This window comes from Bombina bombina, chromosome 8, assembly GCF_027579735.1.
Source record: "Bombina bombina isolate aBomBom1 chromosome 8, aBomBom1.pri, whole genome shotgun sequence".
In the NCBI taxonomy this organism is placed as follows: Eukaryota; Metazoa; Chordata; class Amphibia; order Anura; family Bombinatoridae; genus Bombina; species Bombina bombina.
The window spans coordinates 254,237,315-254,253,863 of NC_069506.1; the positions used below are offsets into that span (position 1 = coordinate 254,237,315).

The following is a 16,549-nucleotide window of genomic DNA, read 5'->3' on the forward strand; positions in this document are numbered from 1 at the left end:
GAACATCTCTATGTAAAAAAGAAGATATTTTACCTCAAAAGTTTCTCAGTAGCCACATCCCATTGTAAAGGACTTCTAAGCAAAAAATCAGTATGTCTGTCCCGGGACAGTGTAAGGAGCAAGCTTACGTGCACTCTCATCTTATTTCCCTATTCAGCTTAAGGAAGTTTACAATGAAATCTCATGAGAGTTAAAAGAAATCTCATGAGATCACCGTAAAAGAGTTCATGACCTCAGCACTCTTGATGCTGATTGGCTGCTGTTCATTTTTTCCTTTTTTTTTTTTTTTACCTGCAGCTGAGCAGTAGTTGAGAATAACTGTTTACACAGAACTTACTCTGTGGAGCTGAGGAAATTGTGAGGTAAAATATCTTCCTTTTTTACATAGAAATGCTCAGGTGATATTTTCCTGTCAGCTTTTTACAGTTATACTGCATCAGTTTCAAGTGATTTAGTATATGAGTATTATGTCCATTTAATAAAGCTACTTGACACATGTGACCGGTGCTCCCATCTATTCTTATTGATTTCCCCATCTATTTATATAGCCCATAAAGGTGTTTTTTTTTTTTTAAATGTATAGTTTTGCTTATTTTTAAATAGCATTGCTCTGATTTTCAGACTCCTAACCAAGCCCCAAGCTCCAAAGTTTTAGGAGAATACCGACGTATACCTCTTCCAGAGCTTGCTCCTGTTTATGGAAAGGGTATTTTCATATGTAAAAGAAGAGGGAGGGGGGTGTCTTATTTCCCACTTGCAGTGGCCTTTCCAGCTACCTTTTCAACAGAGCTAACTGAGAGCTTCTAAGTAAGTTTTTAAACAGTTTTATACTGGATTTTTATATCAGTATCTGTGCATCTTATTCTTTATAGTGGTGTCTATTACATGCAGTTATATGAAAATTGGTGTATACTGTCCCTTTAAGGCTTTACTATGCAAAGCAGAAGCCATACATCAACACTGTCCAGAAGCGCTGCTGACTTCTCTGGGCTCGGTCTCATCTGAGATGGACAGTAGCACAGTGGAATCATGTTTTGTGGTCCAACAAGTCAACATTTCAAATAGCTTTTGGAAAAAACAGTCATTTTGTTCTCTGGGCCAAAGAGCAAAATGACTATCCAAGCTGTTATCAGCATCAGGTCCAAAAGCCAGTGTCTGTCATGGTATGGGGGGTGTCAGTGCACATGGCATGGGTAACTTGCACATCTGTGAGGGGACCATTAATGCAGAAAGATATGTATACATTTTGGAGCAACAAATGTTGCCATCCAGACTTCATTTTTTTCCAGGGACGCCCCTGCATTTTCCAAAAGGACAACACCAAACTACATTCTGCCTGGATTACAAGCGCATAGTTGCGTAAGCAGAGAGTGCGGGTGCTAGCATGGCCCGCCTGCAGCCCTAACCTGTCTCCGGTTGAGAATGTGTGGAACATTATGAAGCACAAAATTAGGCAACAAAGGTCCGTACAGTTGCCCAGCTGAAGACATACATAATAAATGAATCATGGAAAATCCCGCTTGCTAAACTTAACCAAATGGGGTCTTCATTGTCCATTCGTGTTATTAAACGAAAAGGTGATGTTACACAGTGGTAAACAGTGGACTGGTCCCAACTTGTTTGGATTGTGTTGCAGTCATCAGATTTGAAATTAGTGTATATTTTAAAAATACATTAAATTCACAAAGTAAAACATCAAATAATGGGTTAATAATGTGTTTTCAATATAGTCCAGGGTGAACTGAAACTGAAACTTTTTGTGTGTTTTTTTGCATTTTCCAAACTGTCCCAACTTTTTCGGAAATTGTGGTTGTGTGTGTATATATATATATATACTGTGTATATATATATATATATATATAACTTTTTACTTTCAACTTGTAATACACGCGATACCCGATGTGCACAAAAAACTTACTTCTAGTGCAGTTAATGAACGAGCTGGAGTGATAAATAGCGATCCAATTGTAATGTAGCCCTAAGAAAGAAGAATATGGTTTGCTACAGGGTGGAAGTGGTACTGGGTAACTAAGCATAAGGGCTGGGGGGAAAAGAGAAGAAGAAAAAAACATATTTGGAAATGTAAAACTTTGTTTTCTGATGCTTTGCCACTGTATCCTATCCACAGTCCTTTGCAATACATTACCACACAGCAAAACCATTGCCCATCTGCCTAGTGCCTGCCAGTAACTATTGTCCTGTCTCTGTATTATAACATTATCAGGGAAGGAGAAGGAAAAAAATGGTTTGCTATAGGGTGGAAGTTGGACTGTGAAACATTACAGAACCATAATTGACATTACAGATGACTCACTGTTATCTGTTGTTTCATTCAGTGTTTATGGACTAGTGTCCACAATAAAAAACTGAATAGCAATCATTTCTGTACAGTAGTTACACAGAAAAGGACTGACAGATAAACTGCAAGGGAAGCAGCAGCAACTATCCCAAACAAATAAACTCTTCCCTTATACCTACTAGTCACACATGCTCAAGCAGCATGAGTATTCAGATATGCAGTCCACCTCCAAATAGGAAGTCATGTATGAAAGAAAGAGGTTGGAGCTGTATTAAAAACATGGTATGGGACAAAGAAACAGTCTGCATTGATACATAAAATGTTTGCATGCAAAAATAAAAGAAGCAAAAGTATTAGGGACAATGATCTTCTAACAGGAACTGGTATCCCAACTGCCAGTGGATTTTAGTGCCACCTGTGTGACTCTTGCCCCAGATGCCAAAGCATCAATCAGTTACCAGTGCCCCACATTACCATGGTGGGGCTACATAAGCATTCAGTTATGCAATATTAATTGCAGGCAGCAGATGTGGCTCACTACTGGGAACAGTGTCCTCATACAGATTGATAAATGATGCTCATTATGTAGAAGTTTGTTAAAATATATATATAGTTTTTGTTATGATAGCCATAAAGGTGACACTAAAAAATAAATGAATATATTGGGATATATTTATTAAAGGTCTTGCGGACCTGATCTTACAAGAGCTGCAGGTGCAACGCCGCCCCCTGTTGACTCACGGCCAATCGGCCGCCAACAGGGAGCTGTCAATCAACCCGATCGTACTCGATCGGGTTGATTTCCGGCAATTCCTGTCCGCCTCCTCAGAGCAGGCGGACAGGGTTATGGAGAAGCGGTCTTTAGACTGCTGCTTCATAACTTGTTTTTCTGGCGAGTCCACGGGCCCACAAGCTCCGTACGGAGCTTGATAAATGGGCACCATCTTGTCTAAGTTAGGGCCAGATTACAAGTGGCACGCTATTTAGCACTTTCAGTTGAGTGATCAGTAAAGATTTTGCGCATGTGGATTAGCGTGCTTATTACAAGTTGAAAGTAAAACTTTTGCGCGTAAGCGAAGCCCAACGCGTGCTAACTTACGGAATTATATACAGAAATCATGACTGACTTATTCTCCCCGTAGACTTCAATGGAAAACATGGAAGAAAAATCCTCAACACTTATCACTCGCGCCCTAACAGGAGTTATTAATATTTCACAATCCAATGTTCTTCACTTACAGGATTTTTTTTATTTTAAATAGATATTTATATATATATATATATATATATATATACCCATACCTATATATATATATATATATATATATATATATATATTTATATTTATATATATATATTCATTTAGATATATAAGTATATATATATATATATATATATATATATATATATATATATATTTGACATTAACTGAAGTATTTCTGGTGTCTGTTTCCTATACTTGTAGTGATATTTCTGGTGTCTGTTTCCTTTACTTGTTGTGATATGCTAATATTCTTCTTGATAATCCCTTATGAATTATTATACCAACTATAAAATACTAACACACAATCACTATCTTAATTGAACTAATTGTGAGGACATTACCAACAACTCTTGCTTCAACAATGCAAGCTTTATTATAATGAGGCTACATAAACATTAATACATAATATGCAGATTACATATACTGTAAATACAGCACTGGATTAACATCAATATTACACTAATGTATTTGAGGTTTCAGTAGCAATATACTCACATGTGGTGTTATCAGAGCAAAGGAAACCCAGAGAGAGCTAGTTTTCGGTATGGATGGACTTTTTATGTAAGTCTTCCATCCCCTACCAATGATGTCACTCATATCCAACCCCCGCTTATCCACCCATGCAGGTTTGGGGTACGGCAGGTGATCAAACAAAGAGACCTTATGGCCGTATCTTCACATAGTTGGTCATAATTAGAATATAGTCTCTTAAGAGTCCTGGTAAAGTGATCTCTGTACATTCCAGTTATATGCAAGAGGTTTAACCCCTTCCTGACCACAGTCTGAGTTACTTCCAGTTCATGCCATATACTACATTAACATTATATATATATATATATATATATATATATATATATATATATATATATATAAAATTGCAGAGGTGAACGGCACTCACGAGTATGTCAGCTACCTGGTGCTCACACTAGGGAGAAACAAACAGTAAAGCAGTTATGGATCCCACGGACGGACTCCGTGTTGCAGCAAGGACCCAAAGGAAGCAGGCACACAGGTTTTTTCAAAAACACTCCGGTTTATTGGCAAAGTAGATTACCAAACGTTTCGGCTCACACACGAGCCTTTGTCAATGGTGTACAAAACCAAATGTGAAAAACTAGAACACAAACTAACCTTAAATACCCACCCAGCCCAAGTGATAGACCAATCAGAGAGAGTAACCGCGGCACACCCACTCACACAGACCTAAACAGCTTATTGCCGGGCTCAATGTGGGCGTCATGTGACGTCATCACGTTACCGCCGTCCTGTGTGTAACCACGGAAACATGCGTAACCATGGAGACAAAGCATATACAAATGTACTGTGCGGGTGCGCTGGCGGGTAAGCCTCTGATGGGAAACATATCAATTAATCAAACAGTGATCTGAATACCCCTATATACAAATACAATAAAGGAATAGGTATCTATCTATATGCAACATTAAGACAAACCTAATATGTAGCTTATAAAGTAAATAGCGCTACCGAAACCCAAAGTATAAAAAACTAATAACACAGCCCTCTATACTCATGGTATCAAGGCATGTGGGGAGGTAGCAGGTGAGGGCATAAACAACAATCTCAAGCCCCCTGGATATTTAGGCAGGTATACATTGCATCATGCCAGAGGAGTAGGTAGAAATTAAGTCCTGGATGACTCCCAATTCTTCACATCTCATTTGTGTTTATACCAACAGCCAAAGTCTATGTTGACATTCAGGCCTCTAGGGGCAACTGTGTCCAGTGTGAAGATCCAACGGGATTCCATTCTTAATAGTGCCAGTCCTCTGTCACCACCACGTCTGTTGTGGGGCACATGGTCAATCAGCATCACTCGCAAAGAGGAAACAGAGTGTCCTGCAGTTGCAAAATGTTGCGCAACCGGTTGTTCAGATCGACCTTTTTCTATTGCTTGACGAATTGCTGTTTTATGGTTAGCCAAACGTTCTTTGAACACTGTCACTGTTTTGCCTATGTAGAATTTGGAACATGGGCAAATAATGGCGTACACCACATATTCCGATGTGCAGGATAATCGATGTCTTATTTTGTATCTTTTGTTGTTATGGGGATGTTGAAATGATGTCCCAGCAATGAGATTGTTGCAAGTGACACAATTGCCACATTTGTAACATCCTGGTTTCCCTCTTGTGAGCCATGTCTGTTTTTCATAGCAGTGTGTGGGGTCACTGAGTACTAGTAGATCCCTGAGGTTACTTGCTCGCTTGTATACCACCCGGGGTACCGGAGCATCCACAAAAGGTAGACTAGTGTCCTTGGAGATCATCATCCAATTCTTCCTTATCACATCCTGAAGCATCCCTGATCCCGGAGTGTAAGTAGTTACAAAGTTCATCCGTTTAGGTTGTTCCGTTACTGTCCGTTTCGGGATAGTGTCATTCTGGGTGAGCTGTATGGCTTCACTCTTTTGTTGATCTATTAGCATAGGTGGATATCCTCTGCTCAGAAATTTTTGTGACATTTCTTCAAGCTGTCTCTCTTTTCGGGAGTCATCCGTGTTGTTCCGGACGACCCGCAGGAGTTGTGAGGAGCTAACACCATCTCTCTGGAATCTAGGGTGGAAACTCTTTTTAAAAATAAAAATATTTTTTTTCTATGTGAAGAACATAGGAATGTAAAATATGCATAACAGGCTTCAAGTTTTGTTCTGTAGGTCTAACGTGGTGTCAGGTAGCGCACATGAAGAATTATTTATCTTAAGACCTATGTATTAAATTTAAAATATTGAAAAATATTACTAATTATAATAGTTACTGTTAAAAAAATAAATATATATATATATATATATATATGTGTATTCTATTGATTTTTTTAGAATATTATAGTACATCTATAATAATTATTTACATTAATTATTAATATTGTTCAATATTTTAGCACACGTGCATTAGCCCGACAGAAGGTATATTAAGGTGCACTATGTATTTTTTAAATATAAAGGGCTAGATTACAAGTGAAGTGCAACTTAATACTTCCGCTCGAGTGTTAATTGTGCTAGAAGCAAGATTTTTGCCCTTGTCAGGTTGCGTTGTTTTCACTCTAGCGGTAACCGGACTAGCGCAAAAATCCGAAGTTAGAATATTGCATGCGTGTTCACGTATTCCCCTATAGAAGTCAAAGGAGAAAACAGAGTGGGAAAAAAACACCTCACTCTTGCGCCAACATATTCTAATTTGCGCTAAACCAACATAAAAATATGAATATTACATATCACAATGTTCTTTACATAACAGAATGTGTTATATTTATTCATAAACAAATATTTCTACATACTGTATATCTGATGTTTTTTGGTACAATATATATCTACTCCTAAAGCCCGTGTACACGGGCCAATTTTTTTAAGTACCGCGGTCCCACCCCTTGCTCTCTCTCTCTCCCACATCTTTTTTGCGCTCTTTCCCCCCTCTCTTTTGCTCTCTCTCCCCACTTTTGCTCTCTCCCTCCCCCTCTCTTTTGCTCTATTTCTCTATCTCCCCTCTCTTTTGCTTTATTTCTCTCTCCCCCTCTCTTTTGCTCTCTCTCCCCTCTATTTTGCTCTCTCTTCCCTCTTTTTGTTCTCTCTCTCCCCCCTCTTTTGCTCTCTCTCTCACCCTCTTTTGCTCTCTCTGTCCCCCTCTTTTGCTCTCTCTCCCTCTCTTTTGCTCTCTCTGCCCCCTCTATTTTGCTCTCTCTGCCCCCTCTCTTTTGCTCTCTCTCTTTCCCCCTCTCTTTTATTCGCTCTCCCTCCTCTCTTTTGCTCTCTTTCTCTCTCCCCTCTCTTTTGCTCTCTCTCTTTCCCCCTCTCTTTTGCTCTCTCTCTCCCCTCTATTTTGCTTTCTCTCTCCCTCCTCTCTTTTGTTCTCTCTCTCCCCCTCTCTTTTGCTCTCTGTCCCCCCTCTCTTTTGCTATCTCTCCCCCCCCCCCCTATTTTGCTCTCTCTCTCTCCTCTCTTTGCTCTCTCTTATTCTCTTTCCTCCTCTCTTTTGCTCTCTCTTTGCCCCCTTTTTTGCTCTCTCTTTCTCTCTCTCTCCCTCCTCTCTTTTGATCTCTCTACCCCCTCTCTTTTGCTCTCTTTCTCCCCCTCTCTTTTGCTATCTCTCTCCCCCCTCTCTTTTGCGCGCTCTCTCTCTTTGTCCCCTCTCTTTTGCTCTCTATCTTTCCCCCCTCTCTTTTGCTCTCTCTTTCTCCCCTCTTTTGCTCTCTCTCTCCCCCTCTTCTCTTTTGCTCTCTCTCACCCCCTCCTCTCTTTTGCTTTCTCCCCTCTGTTCTGCTCTCTCCCCTCTATTGCTTTCTCCCCCGTCTGGCCACACCCACTCACCATGCCTGCTGGCCACGCCCCCATCATGGCACGCCCACTCTGCCACTCCCCATCACGACAAGTCTAGTCACGCCCTCATCACGGCATGCCAGGTCACGCCCCTATAACGGTTCTCCCGCCTGGCCACGCCCCTCCACAGCAGCTTCTGAAAAACACTTACTCTGCTGCTCAAGGCCAGGTATGTTTGTCCTCACACAGTCTCTACTGTGCATGACTGCATCTGACAAACATATAAGTGTGAGAGTTAGATGCGCCTAAAATAGTATCAAATGTGATAACTACACTAGTGTAGTGGAATATAACTAAATAATTCAATAACAAAAAGACATTGAAAACTAGTGCTGCTGGTGTGGAAAAACAAATAAAGTGGTGATAATTATACCGTAATGATCAGTATACAGCTGTAATAAAACAGGTATCACAACAAGTGGAAGGCTCTAAAAGAATATCTAACCATAAGGGATTTATTATATTGCCTGAGGATTCAATAAAACAAATGGTAAGGTAATAATAGATAAAATCACAAATTTATCAACATATGTAACACATATATACTAGTGACAGATCGCAACAGTGTAAATAACCATCGACAATGATATTACTTGTAAAGTGAATAGTTCATGGATATTGAAAGGATCTGTAGAATAGGTGATCGTCCATCAAAAATCCTCACAGATGAATATCAGATAGATCAGACCCAAGGCTGCAGACTTCTTCCAAACACTTGAAGGCAATTCAAGTAAAATGGATCTATGGAAACGGGAGAGCAGAAGAAGGCGCCACAATAGTGCACATCAGTGTAACTAGGTCTTCATGCACACAGTAGATGAATATACTTAAAATAGCACTTGATAAGTGCCACAAATGCCTCCTGGACCTTTAGCAGCTGTCCAGATAGCTGTCCTCATGAAATATAGCAGAACTCCCACGGAGCAGTGCAGCCTGGAGACAAGTAAATCACGTCCTTGGGAAACTTCCTCCACTGGAAGCACTTAGGATATTCTATACCCCTAGAGCATGCTATAGGAAAGTTTGAGCTGTAGCTGCACGGGCTGCACTGCTCCGTGGGAGTTCTGCTGTATTTCGTGAGGACAGCTATCTGGACAGCTGCTAAAGATCCAGGAGGCATTTGTGTCACTTATCAAGTGCTATTTACTTTGTAAGTATAATCATCTACTGTGTGCGTGGAGACCTAGTTACACTGATGTGCACTATTGTGGCGCCTTCTTCTGGTCTCCTCTCCATAGATCTGACAAACATACCTGGCCTTTTATTATATAGGATACCTATATTTATACATGATTATATATAGGTATAGATAAATACAGATATATATAGGAATATCTATTTAGAAATGCTTAGAACATATTCTGCTAGAACATTGGAATAGAAAATATTTACAGTAAATACATAGTTAAAAACTTTATTAAAATTGAATTTTTCATGTGTTCGTCTATTTAACTGCAATGCATTTCTATAAATGTCTATATATGTAGACAGTATTATATATAAATTGAAAACTGTGGAGACCACACCATATATTTATGTTTATATGTGTATATATGTGTATATATAAATACATAAATAAATATGTATACATATATATATATATATATATATATATATATATATACATATCTATCTTTAGCCATGTAAATGTATGTATCTTAATGTTAAAGTCCTTTGCCTACCTTTTTTTCTAACACCTGAGATCTCATATCTTTTAGCCCTTAAACATTTTTTGTGAAATATTTTTTTCAAATAATTTTAGTAGATAGTGCTATTATGAGTGTAAGTGTACTTTTAAATGTATTTTTGATTTGTTTTGTCCAACTTTTTTTTCGCAGAAGAGTTAACCAAACCTAATCATTCAAGCCTTAATCGCGATTGAGTTTCAAGCGATCGCGTTTACTTTAAACTTGTAATACCAGCGGTAAGCCCAACGAGCGCAAAACCATGCGATAAACCCCTTATCGCTTGTGCGTAAATGTTTGCGCTTCACTAGTAATCTGGCTCTAAATGTGGTGGCGCTGAGGATCTGGACTTGCCTATCATGGAGGACTCTCGTGATACACAGGCCCCCCTGGTGACTGGTGTTTCTCAACCTATCAAACAACCTACTCACCTGCACAGTGTGAGAAGAGATTTGAGGACATTGAGGATGATTGCAGACCAGGATCATATTGTAGAACTGAGGGTTCAGAGCAGCCTTGGATTGGCGAGCATCGGATGATACTCCTTGAATGTAAGGCCCGGTGATAACATACAATGTGAGAAGCAGGAAAAAGCGTTTCCTAGACACTGCACAGAAAGTCTGTCGGATACGCAGAAAAATAAGCAACATAGCCTGGGACTCTACAATAATGATAGTGACTTCCAACTATATTTCTACGTACAACTTTGGAGAGAAGGTGTAGGCTGAAAACCGGCATGTCATTAGATTAGCATTCCCAACAGTGCCTTTATAGTTGTTGATGCCTGTTTATTGCTTTATTTGTTTGAAAATGGCTAATCCATGTTTCAAATCTTTTTAATATGTGTTATATATTTGTAGGTTGCATTGTTCAATAAGTTATGGAGCTTTGTGTCAACCATTATGATAACATTATGTTTGAGTCTTACTTGACACTTTCAGTTCATGATATAGATATGATAGGCATGATTACTATGAGAACTCCTTATATACAATTAATATGTGTACTATTGCCCAGAGTAGTCCCAGATTATATGGCTAGTTTAATATTATATTGCAAAACAAATAGTTTCCAGCACTTCCGGGTGTGATTAGAAAAAATATCCAGAAGTAAACATATGAAAAAGATAAAACAAATCCTTTATTTTGTATGGTATAATCTCATACAGTTAAAAAAATAGAGCATGTAAAATACATCTGACCGGTTTTGGCTCAAATGGCCGTAGTCATAGACGTAATGAGTGTTAACACCTGTACACTTTATATACACAGTAACACCTCCCTTGTGGGAGTACCTTAAAAACAAAACAGGGCTCTAGTGTGTAATTTAAAGACACAGTTGTGGATTAAGTCCCTGCATATACAACTATTGATCAGTACGCTACTAAATAATGACAAGATATGATGTAAACTATATAATTACAATGGCGCAATAATATTATTAGTTAATACATTAGGAGAGATAGTAATCCACAATCATGAAAAGGCATATGAATACTTATCCAGTGATAAGCTAATCACTGTAGCTAATATGTATATATTGTAGCACCTCTCATGTGGGAGTGCCAAGGCAAAACATAGCTCTAATGTGAAATTTAAACACACAACTGCAATGTAACTCCCTGCATATACACATCTTATTCCGTACGCTATTGCATAAATAAGCAACATCATTTAAAATGCACCATTGCGATGTAGAAAAAGTACTGTAGGGAAATAAATTTAAAGAGGTAGTAATTCGACTATCCTAATGAGGCCTATATAAATAGTTGGTAGTTATAACATTGGATAGATATAGCTAATTTAGGAGAAATAAACAGGTAAAAATGATAAAGGATTAGAGATGGAGACTAATGTAGTCCCATCTCAACAGACTATCTTAATAGTAGGCGAACCATGTACATAGTTACAGCCAGATTTTTTAGAGAGATGTCATGGAGAAGAACCCCATTCTAAATGGGGAATAAAATGGATATATGCAGATCCATTACATGGTTGGGGTTGAGATGAAGAAAAAAAATATGTTATATACAATGATATTAGACTATTCCTAAATGATGTGATAAACTGGAATGAAATAAATAGCTGCAAATTACCAAAGGTATTAGACATAGATTATCTATGCCAATAATTTATTATGTCAAATTCTGAGTTGAAACCTCCAGGTAACAGGCAACCGAGCTTATATATCCAGTAGATTTCTTTGTGTGGACAGCATCTGTAATTTGCCTCCCCCACAAGGTGGTGTAGTAATTTGCTTGATGGCCTGCCACCTGAAGGTCCCGACTTCACCACCATGTATCTCCAGAAAATGTTTGGCAAGTGCGGACACTGCCCTCTCCTGTGACACATAGGACAAATGTTCCCTTATGCGTTTGCCTACTGTATGGGTGGTCCGCCCAACATATTGTTTTCGACATTGAATACATTCAATTAAGTATATGACATACGTGTTGCCACATTTGATGCAGCCTTTGGTGTCAAATACTTCCAGAGTGGTAGCTGAGGTAATATTATATGTACAAGTTTCAATACATATACTCAAATTAGTTATAGTCTAAATTTCCTGCATTCATGTTTACTTTTCTTATCAGAATTCATTTGGAGATACAATTGCTCACCAAATTTATCTTTGTGACTTTCATGCCTAGATATGAGTTATATATATATAAGATGTATAGACAAGGGGGGGTTAAGGCAATGTATTGTTATAAGACAACACCATTAATTTTCCCTGACTATAAGACTAATTTCTAAGGGTTATTGTAAGAGATCATATTTATGTTGCACCATAATTCATGCTACTTCTAGTAGTTAAATTGTAGACAGTATTATATATAAATGGAAAACTGTGGAGACCACACCAACACTATCTATATCACCTTTTATAATCCTGCTATTGCTGTATTGGGCTGTCCCCCTATTGTCAGTGGCCAAGGCAGCAGAGTGTTATAAGTCAGTTGGTAATTATTAGACGATAGTCCTACACACATATAGGCTTCTAGTAGTTACATGACATGGTGCACTTAATGATTATATTTAAAGAGTCCATTCATAATTAGTACACTTGCAATCCCAGTGCAGGTAATGACTATGGTATTTGTAGAATTTATTTTTTCATATGATTCGAGATAATTGCACCCCAGTCAATTTGGAACTATGCTAATTGACATCTCCACTTCTTATAGGCTTTCTTATTAGCTCCATATTATGCAAATTCTTATGGCATGCCTATTATTGCAAACATCATTGAGACTTATTTAGCATTATTCCCAAATGGATGATGTTAAGTCTTCCTTAAGCTATCAGTTGAGATTGTCTTCTTTATCTATCACCTATGCGACTATGAGTCTCACATTAATGGCCAACCTTAGACAACCTTAGGGGGGGGGGGATGGGAAGTCTCCCTCCTTTAGTATACTATTGCATTGAGGACATTTAGATCACATTATTCAGCTTCTCTTCTCTTGAGAAATAAAGATGATAAGTAAGCTATGGTGATAGTTACAAGAAGCTGTTTCCAATTCATGTTAACCTAGGAGCTAAGTTTTAAGTTCTTAGTTTAGTTTTTTAGTCTTACAAGTAGCTGAATTTCTTTATTCCCTTTTAGAAATAATCCTTACATGATTTAGCTCCTCCAGAATCTTTGGTATGCCGCTATTATACTTACACTTTTTTATTCTTGCATAATTTATCACATTATTGATTTATTTAATCTGCAGATATACATTATATATTATTTTTATTTAGGTCCATCAGTTGTTCTAAGGTCTAAGAGTGACCATTAATGTAGCTTATTTTCCTCTTCAAAGTCATATAAGATTGATTAGTTCTTTTGATTACTGAGAGGAATGTAGATTAGAAAAATGATGTTCCATTTATCTTAGTTTATTCTTGTTGCTGATTTGTCTTAGCAGATAATACATTGGTTTTTAAGTATAGCACGTCTACTATACTTAAGTAAGTATCTTGGATATGGTTTACAAGCCCATTATCATTGTGAATTAACATATTTTCTCTATTGTAATCCTCAAAAAACTAAAATATTAAAATATATTAAATAAAAATCTTGTGAAATCTATGTCTCCCTGTCTTTTAGGTTACTCTATATCTTGCAGACAATGTTTGAGTATGACTGACAAATCATGTTTGGGATCTTTGGATTACTGTGAACCTGGCCAAAATGCCTGCTTTTCATCTTACACAGTTACCAACATCGGTATGTAATTTTCTTTTATCTATCTATCTATCTATCTATCTATCACCTGTAAATCTAGATACATTGAAGGTTGATCAAAAAGAAAAGCATAACCAATGAGATAAAATTATAGATAAAAATGACCTATCACTGAAATAGCAATACCCATAAATAGCCTATAGTACCTAAACACTCCATTTATCATGTTTGCTAACAATGTTCAAAAGAAAACAGCTGGAAATTGCCAAAGCAAAAGTTTTATAAAACAATTCCTAAAGTAATTTGGCAGAGATTCTAAAGAAACTGGATAATGTGTGGTCAGAAGAGATGGACCATTTAAAACTTTATACCAAGAGCTTGCAAGGCAGGACAACTTCAAAACTAATGGAACAAGAACTTTGACTGAAACAGTAAATTAGATGTTTAAAAATTAAAAGTACATCAAAATTAATATTGAGGCAGATTAGTAAAAATATAACTGTATAGGGTAAAGCCTAAAGATTCTTATATTGCAAGTTTAAAGCAAAATATTACTACAACAAATTGGAAGCAGGATGAGTAATAAGTTTAAAATAAGTTTGGAAAAAACTGAGAGAAGTTACGTTTTGAAGTTCACAGGATTTAAACATAGAGCACCCTTGATGGGAAGATATGTGACATTGATGGGTTTGAGTAGGAGTGTTTGTTCTGCTAATCAGTAGCAGACCTTCTCAATAGAGGGCCCTGGGGCAAAACATTTGTTGGGCCCCACCAAAGGTATCTCAATAGTAAGTCTTTTCAATAATATGAATGCTGCTCTGTATAATGATTTGGAGTATGGATAGACCTGCAGTAATAAAAGACTTCCTTGTATTAGAACTGTACGCATTCTGCACACACCTATGTATAGACTGGCTGCTATAAGCCCTCTCCCAGCGTTCGGGCCCTGGTGCAGCTGCACCTGCTGCACCAGTTTTAGTTCCCGCCCCTGCTGCTAATAAGACTTGATAGCGAACTAGTCAGAAAAGTAATCTCTACCTTTTTAAGCCCCATCAAAGCTTATGATTTGAATTAATGAGTTTCTGACCCCATGACTTTCTGACTATGGAGTTTACATTTTATTTTTTACTGTTTACATACTAATAGTTTTTTTTCAGGGGTCAAGTCCAGTGGGAACGCATTGGGAATGGAGTTCCTGCAGTATTTTTGCAGGTAGAATGAATTTCCCCCTGGACAGAGAACAGAAACACTTCAGAAAACACTGCTGCTGCTGATGGGAGGAGCTGGAGCACAGTATGGTTAGAGGGATAGTGAGATCCTGTAGCAATGGGCAGTAACACTTCCTACAATGCACTAAATGCAAGCCTGTCAGCGGTCCTGTTGTGTGATTACCCTGCACTGTGTGCAACACAAGGTGCTTACATTTCTGTGTAACTTGCTTTGGGGTTATTTAGCTCCCCTAAGCAGAAATAAGACTATTGTACCTTAAGTGGGTTAGACTATTGCAGAGGAGTATTCTCAGACCCAAAGGCAACCATTCAACCCTTCATTGGTTTTAATTTCCTTTCATTAACCAAGGTGTATAGATTAGATACATATAAATACATTGTGTGTGTGTGTGTGTGTATGTATGTATAAAACAATATTAATTGTGAGGGGGTGGAAGTCTTACGGCTAGATTTAGAGTTTGGCGGTAGCCGTGAAAACCAGCGTTAGAGGCTCCTAACGCTGGTTTTAGGCTACCGCCCGTATTTGGAGTCAGTGATTAAAGGGTCTAACGCTCACTTTTCAGCCGCGACTTTTCCATACCGCAGATCCCCTTACGTCAATTGCGTATCCTATCTTTTCAATGGGATCTTCCTAACTCCGGTATTTAGAGTCGTGTCTGAAGTGAGCGTTAGACATCTAACGACAAAACTCCAGCCGCAGGAAAATAGCAGGAGTTAAGAGCTTTCTGGGCTAACGCCGGTTCATAAAGCTCTTAACTACTGTACCCTAAAGTACACTAACACCCATAAACTACCTATGTACTCCTAAACAAAGGTCCCCCCACATCGCCGCCACTCGATTAAAATTTTTTAACCCCTAATCTTCCGACCGCCAACTACGTTATACTTATGTACCCCTAATCTGCTGCCCCTAACCCCGCCGACCCCTGTATTATATTTATTAACCCCTAACCTGCCCCCCACAACGTCGCCGCCAGCTACTTACAATAATTAACCCCTAATCTGCCGACCGCAAAGCGCCGCCAACTACGTTATCCTTATGTACCCCTAATCTGCTGCCCCTAACACCGCCGACCCCTGTATTATATTTATTAACCCCTAATCTGCCCCCCTCAACGTCGCCGACACCTGCCTACACTTATTAACCCCTAATCTGCCGAGCGGACCTGAGCGCTACTATAATAAAGTAATTAACCCCTAATCCGCCTCACTAACCCTATCATAAATAGTATTAACCCCTAATCTGCCCTCCCTAACATCGCCGACACCTAACTTCAATTATTAACCCCTAATCTGACGACCGGAGCTCATCGCTATTCTAATAAATGTATTAACCCCTAAAGCTAAGTCTAACCCTAACACTAACACCCCCCTAAGTTAAATATAATTTACATCTAACGAAATTAATTAACTCTTATTAAATAAATTATTCCTATTTAAAGCTAAATACTTACCTGTAAAATAAACCCTAATATAGCTACAATATAAATTATAATTATATTGTAGCTATTTTAGGATTAATATTTATTTTACAGGTAACTTTGTAATTATTTTAACCAGGTACAA

The 16,549-nt window shown here is 38.2% G+C and overlaps 1 protein-coding gene across 1 annotated transcript in view; it reads left to right on the plus strand.

The window, feature by feature from the left end:
• LOC128639099 (phospholipase A2 inhibitor and Ly6/PLAUR domain-containing protein) overlaps positions 1 to 16,549 on the plus strand; it is a 148,980-nt gene that overhangs the window by 88,217 nt on the left and 44,214 nt on the right. The window contains exon 2 of the mRNA XM_053691250.1: positions 13,677 to 13,796. Within this exon, the coding sequence (XP_053547225.1) occupies positions 13,677 to 13,796 (120 nt within the window). The remainder of the gene's footprint in view (positions 1 to 13,676; positions 13,797 to 16,549) is intronic.